The following is a 12,652-nucleotide window of genomic DNA, read 5'->3' on the forward strand; positions in this document are numbered from 1 at the left end:
TTCACACATAATATATTAAAAACAAAGCTTTACTTCCAAATCATTTTACACATAAACTGGCCACCTAAGCTCAAAAATGATCAGACTTTTAACTGTTATGCTACAATTAATCTGTAACACCAGCAGTACATACTCTGAGAGTTGACCAAAAAGTACTGGATCAAACACAATAGAATCATAATTGCCACAAGTATGATATAAAGGAATATGTTGATGTAGAAGCAGGAAATGATAAAATATTCAGTGTAAATAATTAGCCTATGGAATCTCTAACACTTCCTGTAACATGCCACAAGAGGGCGCAGCATGCAATCTGAACACCAGAGGTTGTGATTTTATACAATGTGTCTACAATATCTGGACCTTTGATGTGTAAGAGAATTTCTTACTAAAGTCGAGTGTAAAATCTCACAATGGAAAGATACTGTAACTTCATTACTCAGTGGATTTTTTCCCCAAACCTAATAATCATCCAGCCATAAAACTTTGCTGTTCAGTAGTGTCAATTCATTTCAGAAATCAGGGAAATTTTCTGCTGTAGAATAATAGTCTCCTGATTTTCAGAGACATCACTTTCATTATTGCACCCTTCATTCATAACTGTCCATACGCAGCCGTTCCTCCCTTTACACAGTAATGCCCCAAGCTTGCTATTGCTTCAGGTTGGTTGCCGGCATAGAAAACAGTTGGAAATTGCTGATTACACCATAATACTGGTGCACATAGCCACGGTCAATTAAAACAAGCAAGAGTGGTGGAAATGGAAATCTTGCACTTGTGGCATCAACGCAGAGATGGCAATTGGACAATAGCCAGAAAATTGCAAAAACAAAGTGATAGCTTTGTGATTCTGATATTTAAATGGACTTGGTGTGCATATAGATGCACCGTGAAGCATTGTAACTGAAACTGGCACACTGAGCACATGAATGAGATAGTCACTTATTTTCTGTTGTAATTAAACAGCTCCCACAAGAAAGTGGTTATAATGAGCTCTTTTGGAAATGTTTTGTGGCACAAATGAAGCCAGAACGGACATGCTCTACACCCTACATATTAGGAGCGACATAGAACAAATGTTTTTGCAATGGGGAACTAATCAGAAAGTTGCGTTAATGAAGGCTCATATACACAGGCAGTCAGCACCTCATGTCATCTTGGTTGAGCAGAGTTATGATACAATTCCACCTTCCATTCCTGCATGTTGTAGGTGTACACAGATGTATGAGCAGCAGTACTAAAGGGGGAACACAATACGCTCCCCTTGCCCGATGCATATAACAATACAAAACTACAATTTTTACTAGATTTAGAACTGGTGGCCTTTTTTGACAAATCTCTTTGGATTATTTAATTTTAACGTTTTATCCGGTAATGAAAAAAAACAAAACTGTATTCCCGTTGGATGAATGAAAGGTTCCGATGCTAAGGAGCTAAAACAAAGAAAAATACATCCTGTTCTGAGTGTACCTGCTGAAAAAAAACCTGTATTGTAATAGATATGTTGAATGTGGTATTTATGAATATATTGCTGTTATTTCAGAAAAATAAATAAATTCTTACTAAATCAATGGGAGGTTTTGAAACGTTACTTTGTCCCAGATAGAATCTGACAATACCACAAAGTTACTTGGAGATACAAACTCCGGGGTCCATAGCCCGAGGGGTGGATGAAAAGAGCTGCAGATAGCAGTGTAGTAGCGTCAACAATCTATGTCTGGAATACAGGCTGTGAGCCCTCGTGGGACAGCAGGAGGGGTGAGTTTCTCCCTTAGCACAGGAGCGTCTCTGTTTATTTGGGGAGGTTTCAGTTCAAAATAAAAAAATACTACAAGGGAATTATACTTAAAATGCCAAGATACAGTCAGCACAACCACCCTATATCACAATTTAGGCATGCATGTCCATATTAAATTACAGAGCAGAATGCTGAGAATAAAATAGAAAGAGGAAAGCTGTAATAAACATGTTTATTTCACATTGGTGATTGTTGTTTGGAAACATTTTGACATGAGACTTGCACAGGCTGTATAGGCTCTGCACTCTGAGAAGCCAGCCTGATCCTGAGCACTAGCCACAGAAATCCAAGGTTGATTTTATACTATATAGGCCTAATAATTCATCAGTGTTCTCTAGTTGGCGCTCCGTTCTATTGGAAACAGGCACCGGTTTACTCTGATGGACTTTCCTGTGACTGTTCTCACCTGAAGCTATGACAGCTGGCACCTAGAGACACAGCGGTTTCTCTCCAATTTCCAGCAACAGCATGGCAGAATAAAACAACGTCTCTCTCTTGTCTGCTTACAGGCCATCACCACAGATGATATCTGTACATGCCAGGGAACTAAACTTTGGCACGAGATTAGCAGAGCATCTCGCAGTGACCTCAGCGAGCAGCTAATCACATTCCTCTTTTTAATTAAGCCAACACTGTGGGTGGTTTAGTATTCCTGGGACTGTCCGTCCTCCGGGTTCTGCAGGCTGGTGCGTAGTTTGTACATGTGGTTTAAGGACTCAGTGAAAAAAGTTCCAATCGTGTTAATTTCCATCAGCGTCAAGTTATCCAGCTGGCAAATGAGAAGAGAGACTTGTAACAGCAATCAGCTTAAAAAAAGCAGGTGGACAATTAGACGTGTTTAATCAGAAGAGACGAAGCTGGCCGCAGAACTACTGAGCCAAGTTGGACAAGAGGTTCAGGGGGGAATAAGCGTATCTTCAAACCTAGATTTAAAGAATAGCTCCAACCCTGCAAATCTGTGCAAAGTCATAGACATATCGTTATTCACGTCATTTTCAAACATTCGGCTCTTCTCTCACTGTTTAATGCAGCAGCTCTGATGCAGAAAACTTAGATTTGTGCCTTTCACATGGTTTTCCCAGCAACATTCTGTGCTCAATATATAATACCACATTAAAAGGGCAAACACCCCAAGACCAAATCTCACCAATAGTCTTATACTGGATTATAAATAGTCATAAAAAAAACTGTTAATACCTTAGCGTGAGCTTCCTGCTCCCGAACAAAGCTGTCCGCAGATAGCCGGAGTTTAGCTATCCGAGTGTCCCAGGTGTCTTTAACAAGTGTCCTGATGTCATCAGCCTTTGGGATATTGTCCGAGGCACTATGAAGAGGAAACACCACGACCGTAAACATTTAAGAGTTTTTTTACATTAAATGTGTCATGATTGTTATAGAGGAACCAACATCACTCATCAGCTTAAATATGTTGTAGGTAACATTAAATAAATCCCTCTTCTTCCCTCAGCTTCTATCTGAGCTGAGATACAATTGGGGCTGTACATGAAAATTTATTTTTGGTATTGCAAAAGCAGGAAGCACCCACCTCAGTGCAGTAACATTAAATATGTAGAAAGACATCCTGAACACAGCGACACTATAACCTCTGGAATCTACCAGAAGGTGAACGTTACCAGCAGTAATTCTGCAGTCTGAGTAGTGTCTCAAATATTCACCATCCTAAATAAACAGTTACTAGGCTAAAGTGCGAGTTCCAGTCATCTACACACAGTGACGGCAACCACAATATTAATGACTGCAACTTATCAATTCACTAGGAGCCAGTGACATCACTGAGAATGCAGCCTCTCCAGTCGCTATGAACCAGTGACATCACTGAGAGTGCAGCCTATCCAGTCACTAGGAACCAGTGACATCACTGAGAGGGCAGCCTATCCAGTCACTAGGAACCTGTGACATCACTGAGAGTGCAGCCTCTCCAGTCACTAGGAAACAGTGACATCACTGAGAGTGCAGCCTATCCAGTCACTAGGAACCAGTGACATCACTGAGAGTGCAGCCTCTCCAGTCGCTATGAACCAGTGACATCACTGAGAGTGCAGCCTATCCAGTCACTAGGAAACAGTGACATCACTGAGAGTGCAGCCTATCCAGTCACTAGGAACCAGTGACATCACTGAGAGTGCAGCCTCTCCAGTCGCTATGAACCAGTGACATCACTGAGAGTGCAGCCTATCCAGTCACTAGGAACCAGTGACATCACTGAGAGTGCAGCCTATCCAGTCACTAGGAACCAGAGAGACATCACTGAGAGTGCAGCCTATCCAGTCACTAGGAACCAGTGACATCACTGAGAGTGCAGCCTATCCAGTCACTAGGAACCAGTGACATCACTGAGAGGGCAGCCTATCCAGTCACTAGGAACCACAGCTGTGTGTAGAGATATTGCTACACAATATTGTGGATAAGTGGGAGCCGGCAGGCTCTATATGGTGCTGGCTGTAACACTCAAGTGTGCGATGGAACCAATTTTACTTTAGTAGGAACCAGTGAAATCACGGAGGAACTTTAAGGTTCAGTGATCCAACTCGTTAATATCAGTGGTGGATCTTGAAGTGCTTTTGGTGATGTCACTGCCTCCTAATTATTTGATAGGTTGCATGTCTCTTGAAAGTTAATTTAGCCCACAAAATAGCTGTTTCCATGTAAGAAACGTGTGCGTTTTAAGAATTTTAAATATACTCCCAACAAATCTCTTGATTACATCTGTCTTCAAAACCAATTATGGCACTTTTGCATACGATCATGTTTTGCTCCATCTAAACTTAAGTTTCCCAAACCCAGTCCTCAGGGAGCCCTAACAGTGCATATTTTCCATATCTCCTTGCTGGAGCACAGGTGTATTCATTTCTGACACATTGTAACAGATCCACAGGTGGTATAATTATATCACTAGTCACCTTGAAAACCTGCACTTCTAGGGCTCGTTAAAGACTGGATTTGGGAAACCCTGATCTCCATTGATTAATTATGTACCATCACCACTGAACTGAATTTTAACTACTAACATGTGCTGCTCCCACCCAGCAGGCAAACATCCCCTACATAGCAGCCCACCACAGTGACAAGAGCCACACGGTTTCTGCCCCTACAAGAGAACAGTGATCACAACTGAATATATATGTGTTTTACTTACTGGTTTAACAATAACTTGGTAAGTTCCATGTAATGTGGATTTGGCATTGGGGTGAACGTATCCTCTCGACGTTCATGGTCTCTGATTTCCTCCAGCTTTTCTAAAATAGTCATAGTTAAAATAAATATAAACACAGAAACAGTCCATTTTCACTGCTGTTTGCCAAGAACCCTCTACAAAGCCTTATAGTGATTGTCTAATACCAGACATGTAAGCACAGATCTACCTGCGTAACAGATGTAACCCCTGACTGATGTCCAGGTCCTTATGTAACAATGTCCTCAGACACTGTCACAACCAAGTACCTCAGATTTCTCACAATAATAATCAATACAGAAAGCAGTTTTAAGCTCCCTGACCTTTATAAAGCACATCTGTATACTTATGGCGCCTGATCCATTAAGGAACGGAAATGCTGATACTTAACGTATTTTGAGTTAAATTGCTCTGCACGTGTCCAGTGCGAATTACTAGTGATCACGGTTACATATGCAATGCATTTTATGTACAGTAGACATTAATATTATTCTGATAAATGTGTTTCATGGAACCTCTTTTATTTAAATGTTTTGTCATTAATGATTATATTAATATGTGACAATAATTGAATACTTTATTTTCTGTGCTTTCTGCTGGGACTTTATACTCCACATATTTTTGGACGTATCCTGCAGTGTATTTCACTTTTCACTTTCTTACCAACATCCATCCACTCTGGAGGAACAATGCGACATTTCTGCCTCTGCTTAAGGTTGATGGCCAGCCAGAGAGGAACCTGTACAGGTAAGCCAGGATTGAACGGACCTAAATCACCCTGGGGAAAAATAAACCATTTAAATGCAAATATATAGCATAGAATGGCACTTTGTGATATTTGATAATCCACTGAAATTAGGTCACAAGTTGTCCTACTAGTATCCATACTATACACAATATGTACTTAAAATTTAATCTCAAAACCAAAAGTTAAGAGCCAGAAATCTAGTGAAGAGCAAAATCTTAGGAGTGCAGCTATGCAAATTTGGTAGACTTGAATGTATTCATCTTCCAAAAATAGCCACCTGTGCATTGAACATACAAAATATGATATCATGTCTAACAATTACAAGCATATATCTGCCCAAAACAACATGTTGTACAGCACAAATTACCAGCGTGTTACACCCAATACAGAGTACACGATTAGATTTATAACTGAATGATAAATTCAGAATATGAATGAGAATGGATTAATTGAAGACAGTTTGTGAGGTAATTAGTAATTTTGGACTAAATGAATCATAATCATTAAACTATTTCAGAGGCTGAGTGGTTGATTAATTTGGGAGATGAGATGATTGATTGAGATTATGTTGTCAGGAGTAACTGCATTTTGTAACATGATTAATTTGATGTTATGTTTCAGTGTATAGTTAACAGTGGAAACTGGTAGTGAAGACTCCTGAGGAAACACTATAACAAGCGGTGGAAACCGATTCAGAAAGAACACACAACCAACACAGTTCAAGGTGAATACTGATGTCCATTACTTGAGCATTACTATTACTGCTGACATATTACTAAGGACCAATACAAATTCTGGGCACTACTACTACAGGGGTTTATTAATAGACATTACGGTTACCAGGCACTACTACAGATGATATCTAAGACTGCAATGGAAACTGATCATAAACAAATGGATCCAGGACTGGACAGATGAGGCAGAGCATAGGAGTGGAGCCCTGGAGATACAAGGGATGCCACCAAACAATGAGAGCATTGCCTAATCTAACTAGATTAGGCAGTGCTAGAACTAGAGGGTTGGGTATGCAATGTCGACAGTGAAAATGCTGACATTCACAATGTCTACACCATAAACAGTTAGAATGTTGACATGTTCATTGGATCGACAGTTAAAAAGGTTGACGTGTAAAATGTCTACAGATGGAAAAATTTAAAAAAAAAAAAAAAACAGCTTTAACCACTGGTACTAGAGGAATAAGGGGGACAAAAAAGTGGGGTTCCTCCGATTTTACTACTGTGCCATCCTGGGCTGGTGGCATTAGATCGGGGAGTGCTGTCCTTGCCCCCCCCCCCCCAAGACCCCCGGCGCTGAGTTCAAGCCATGGGAAATCCCAGAGTATATGAGTAGTGCTGTAAGACCTCATTTTCTGCCAGGAAATCTTAGGAGATAGTTTTGCGTCGTCTATCAAGTTTTTTTTTATTTCGCAGAGAATTCATGGACATATTATAGATCTTTTTTTTTGCAGACCTGATCTCCTGCTGGTAATAGTAGGATCAGTGCAGCCCCACACTTTGTCCCCCCTGATTTTGCTAGTACCAGCCTAGGCTGGGTTGGTTAGGCTGTTGGGTGGGGGGGAGGGGGAGGGGCAACATAGTTTTTTGTTTACATTTCTTCATTTTTATTTTTTTTTACTTGTATTGCCATATACATCTAATGGTTTATATCGACATTTTGACTGTCTGCTTTATAATCTGTAGACATTTTCCAAGTCTACTATTTAACTGTGTCGACAATATATCTGACGACTTTATGGTGTATACATTGTGATTGTCAACATAACAACTACATTCCATTCCCAGCTCACCTGTGAGTTAAGTAACAGCGCAAATATCATTTGTGTAACTCTCTACAGGCCACTAGTACATGGAGGCTCTCTGCTCGGGAGCCATCTTGGCTATTCCAGTACATACAAACATCCACTACTGCTGTAAGCAGTGCCTTTCTTTAACTGGCTCCAGGACTTTAACATTCATCACTTGTTTTTATTCCACCCACTTAATCTCTGTTAGAACTGTACTGACAAGAGTGGTGTTAGTGGTTACACGATGTATGTAGGATGGAGAGCGGTGTTTTTAAAATATTTTGTGCTATCTACTAGTCTCTATTTATGGTGCCACTGCTAACCTATCATTGCCTTATGATTATATGGCAACTTTTCCATACTAGCATTTTACCAATACAGGGTACAAGCTAACCATGGCTGAGAATGGGGTGGGGGCCTAGTATGCTTAAAGAATGTATGAGGCACGACTGACAAATATAAATAGCTGGGGTTGAGTTCAATTCCCGACCATGGCCTTATATGTGTGGAGTTTGTATGTTTTCCCTTTTTGCGTGGGTTTCCTCCGGGTGCTCTGGTTTCCTCCCACACTCTAAAAATATACTAGTAGGTTAACTCGCTGCTATCAAAATTGACCCTAGTTTCTCTCTCTCTCTCTATCTGTGTGTGTTAGGGAATTTATACTGTAAGCTCCAATGGGGCAGGGACTGATGTGAATGAATTCTCTGTACAGCGCTGCAGAATCAGTGGCGCTATATAAATAAATGGTGATGATGATATAAATACTATCCCAGATACTATTCTCAGTAGGTCCTCTGGAGCCCCCTGTAGGTCGCCACATACAACTACTACATTGCTGAAGAATATTAAGGGCTTTTAATTGGTGAATATATAGCAAAGCAGGGTAAAAAATGTTTTTATGCCACTCATCAGCCCAGATAAATGCATATTTTTGGGGAAAATTAAGAATTGACTCCAATTTATCTGCAACCCTACAACTATATGCCCGCAATACCAAGTCACAATGGAAGGGCCACCGAAAGCAGATAAGCATTTATGTCATTGGGGTTTTTTTTGCTTTTCTTTTAGGTGGAAGGGGGGGTGGTGGAAGACAAGTGCAAGGTGCGAATGAGGGGACTTATCATTCAGCAGCCTTCCCATGGGCAGCAATTATGTACCAACAACCAGCTCAATGCCCGGGTATATCATTGTGAGCCAACCAGTCTAAAGAAATGTTTAATTAAGAGGGGGCTGGATGGTAGCAGTCAAAATGAAGCCTCACTTTTGGAGACAATTACATAGACAAAGTCTGGCACTTTTTTTTTTTTCCCTAAAAGAATAAGGGACATACTACACCTGCTGCAATATATTTACAACTACAGCAAGATGGGCAAAATTGTACATGGAACATTTTAACTATGTTCTTATAGGTTGAAAAAGAAGTTGTACATGGAACATAGTTAAATTGTTCCATGTACAATTTTGATTGTATTACACTATGTTGCTCTTTTCTCTTTGTTCTATGACCACATGAACAACCTGTGAGAAGAATTGGAGGATTACCATCATACAATGTAAGTATTCTCCTATTCCAGGGGTCGGCAACCCCCGGCACGCGTGCCAGACGTGGCACGCTGACCACTTTTGTCTGGCAAGCTGATGCTTAAGCTGCTTCAATAAAACAGCCGTGATGGCTGAAACGGAGCTTCTGCGCATGCGCAGAAGCTCCGTTTCGGCCATCACCGGCTGCTTTACTGAAGCAGCTTCATTACCAATACTTCATTATGCCACAGTGAAACTGCTTCATTATTGAAGCAGCTTCAGCAAAGCAGCCGGTGATGGCCGAAACGGAGCTTCTGCGCATGCGCAGAAGCTCCGTTTCAGCCATCACGGCTGTTTTATTGAAGCAGCTCCCAGGTTTCTGAGTCTACAAAGGTAAGTAAGGGCAGCAAATTGAGGGGCACATATACTTGGCATACTTTTTATTTGTGGGGGCAACTGTGGCATACTATGTATCTCTGGGGGCAACTGTGGCATACTATCTATTTCTGGGGGCAACTGTGGCATACTATCTATTTCTGGGGGCAACTGTGGCATGCTATGTATTTCTGGGGGCACCTGTGGCATACTATATATGTATGGGGGCAACTGTGGCATACTATGTTTTTCTGGGGGCAACTGTAGCATGCTATATATTTATGGGGACAACTGTGGCATACTATAAGTTTCTGGGGGCAACTGTGGCATGCTATGTATTTCTGGGGGCAACTGTGGCATACTATATATTTCTGGGGCAACTGTGGCATGCTATGTATTCCGGAGGGCATTTGTGGCAAGCTATGTATTTCTGGGGGCAACTGTGGCAACGTATGAATTGTAGGAACAGCTATGAGGCATAAGATGAATTGGGGACACAATTATGAGGTATGATGTGAACTGGGGCACTACTGTGTGGCATAACGTTTTTTTGCTGAGAGGGGAAGGGGCAGCTACAAATTGGCCGGGCCTGCTTGGTGGCCCGAGTCCTCACTGGAGACCTATCTTTGGAAATAATTTTTTTTATTTTAAAAGTACTTTTTTTAAAAAAAAAAATATTGAGTGCAGGGGGATCGGTAGTGGCTAAATCCCCTTCAGCTCAGGTACCTTCAGACGCCAGGTCATGTGACTGCAGTGGCCACATGGTACTCGGTGTGCTGCTGGATATCTTCCCATGCTGTGCAGTGGAGAATAAGGTAAGAAGAAGGTGTGCTGGAGAGGGGGCATTTGTGACTAAAGGTGATGGAGAGGGGCATGTGTGACAGGAGGTGCTGGGCAGAGGGGGGGGCGAGTGTGATTAAAGCATGTGGGCAGAGGGAGACAGGTGTGATTAAAGCATGTGGGCAGAGGGGACATATGTGAGCAAAGCTGCTGAGCAAGGGGGCATCTGTGAGTAATGCATTTTTCTGTAAGAGGGTGTCCTGGTGCTTTTCACCTTCTAGACACGCCCCCAATGATGTACTGCCAGACCCCCAATTGTACGACCACTTGCATGGTAAAAAAATGTTGTGGAGCGGCGGCGCAACATTTTGTTTTACCATGCGTGACTATAAGGGGGAAACATGAAGTTGCTGTACTGGGGCCATGAATTTCTCTAGGCAGCCGTGTATGTATGTATGTGTGTATGTGTGTATGTATGTGTGTATGTGTATATATGTATATATGTATATATATATATATATATATATATATATATATATATATATAAAATCACACCCAAATGGCACACCTGGGCTTCACTAGATTTTAGCCGGCACTCTGATAGAAAAAGGTTGCCAACCCCTGTCCTATTCTATACTATCTAACTTTATAGAGAATATTTATAAGCGCCTGTAGGTTTTCATAATACTCTATGGGCGGTATTCAATTGTTCCTCCGGGCGCCGTCGGAACGAGCGCGTTAAAACTATTACCGTTTATACGGTAAACTTGCGCTTAAAAACCGTTAATCTCAGGGAGCTGCGAGATGAAATTCAGCGAGTAAACTACCGTATTAACGGTAACAGTTTTAACGCGCTCGTTCTGGCGGCGCCCGGAGGGACAACTGAATACCCCCCTATATGTTCTGTTATTTGTTGGGAATTTGTGTATATTCCCTTTGAATTCCAGCGGGCAGCTGTTAAAAGTGAAGCGCTGTTTGGATTTCACTATTTTATATTTTACTTCTTTTTTTTTTACCTGTTTGCACTGAATAAAACTTAAAATATAAGTAAATACATTAAAAAAATATAATACATTGTTCAGTTTCACGCACTTTTTTTTATATTTGTTAATTATTTTTAATAATGTCTTCCCAGACAGATAAATGTCTACCCCCACTACAATACCAGGTCTGTCATATATACTGAATATTATTAGAATATATTAAGCCAACACTTAATAACACATAGTGATCATTCCATCTAACATGCAGATTTGTATTTATTTATTTTTGCATAATAATAATCAGGATTTTATTGGGCAATTAATCAATATTCAGAAATAGGGACATATTTCCAGTCAAGTCACTAAAACTTATGGAAGTAGGGACAGCTGGCAGCTATATATTAAAGATGTGATATTATTTCAGAGAAAGTTCTGGCAGCCTGTGTCTCTCGTTTCCAGAGAGCACGCTGGGACTTGTAGTTCCACAGCAGCTGGAGAGAAGACACAGGCTGCCCGTATTCGGTCACAGGTCGGCTACTCATGCTACAAGTGACAGATATCTCTCTCACCCCGATGAGGTAGACTTTATCCAGGCTGAAGTTGGGGATTACAGTCACCACCTCCTTCTCGGCCAGAAACTCTACCTCAGAGGCGTCCATTCCCGCCGTCCGGTGTCCTCGCGGCAGACCCCGCCCCACAGGTTTTCCCGCGCTGCAGCCGCCGACCAATCGGAGCACGTGATGGGTATGACGCAAGGGAGAATTGATGGTCCGGCTATCACGTGGTAGTGAGTGTCCCGGCTGTGAGGCGTGGAACGCAAGAACCCGGAAGTGTCTACTCAACTGGAGATAAAAGCTGACATTTCAGAGGAAACAGTGTTCTGCTCTTGCTTTGCCCATTGTATTAACCTGCTGTGAACGACACATATAGAGTGTAGAGTGACTTTAGGGTTATCTGTCTAATTTTACTAACCTAAAGTTATTTAAATAGCAAAAGCAGTAGGAAAAGTAGCATCTAATATAATCCTGCTTCCCGGCTTTTAAGCTGGCATGACTGAGGGCAAGATAAAGGGAGAGGATGTGGGACAAGTGTGAGCAAAATTTGAAAGTCAGGACCTGACAAGTAAAATAGAAGGACAGGGGCTTAGACCCCAGTAGAGCTGGACAATGGAGGCCCAGGTTTTCACTGTCCCGTATTAGTCTATTTCTGCTTTTCCCACTTATCTTCCAACTGTAATAAACTGTACTGTATTTTTTTTTTATTTCTCTCTTTTCATAGCATTTGTAAAGCGCAACAACCAGTCTGCCAGCTTCATTCGCTAACAAAATTTGCACTAGCTTATAGCAATCAATCCAAAGTTTGCTTTCATTGTCTACCTTGCAGAAGACAGATAACAGCTAATTTCTGGTTGCGTTGGTCACTGTAAATTTTGCACCTAAACATAATGGGC

At 41.4% G+C, this 12,652-nt stretch overlaps 1 protein-coding gene across 2 annotated transcripts; it reads right to left on the reverse strand.

Moving 5' to 3' along the window:
• Positions 1-1,956: 1,956 nt before the first annotated feature.
• Positions 1,957-11,932, reverse strand: GINS2 (GINS complex subunit 2). Of its 2 annotated transcripts, none has more exons than XM_075189340.1 (5): positions 11,847-11,932; positions 5,655-5,769; positions 4,956-5,055; positions 2,996-3,122; positions 1,957-2,567 (listed from the first exon to the last, which is right to left on the reverse strand). In XM_075189340.1, exons 1-5 carry the CDS (start codon positions 11,859-11,861, stop codon positions 2,442-2,444), a joined length of 483 nt encoding a protein of 160 aa, XP_075045441.1. In that variant the 5' UTR covers positions 11,862-11,932; the 3' UTR covers positions 1,957-2,441. The 2 variants fall into 2 exon arrangements, with proteins under 2 accessions (XP_075045441.1, XP_075045440.1); XM_075189339.1 differs by having other exon boundaries at positions 11,772-11,925.
• Positions 11,933-12,652: the final 720 nt, after the last annotated feature.

This window comes from Mixophyes fleayi, chromosome 10 (assembly GCF_038048845.1).
Source record: "Mixophyes fleayi isolate aMixFle1 chromosome 10, aMixFle1.hap1, whole genome shotgun sequence".
In the NCBI taxonomy this organism is placed as follows: Eukaryota; Metazoa; Chordata; class Amphibia; order Anura; family Limnodynastidae; genus Mixophyes; species Mixophyes fleayi.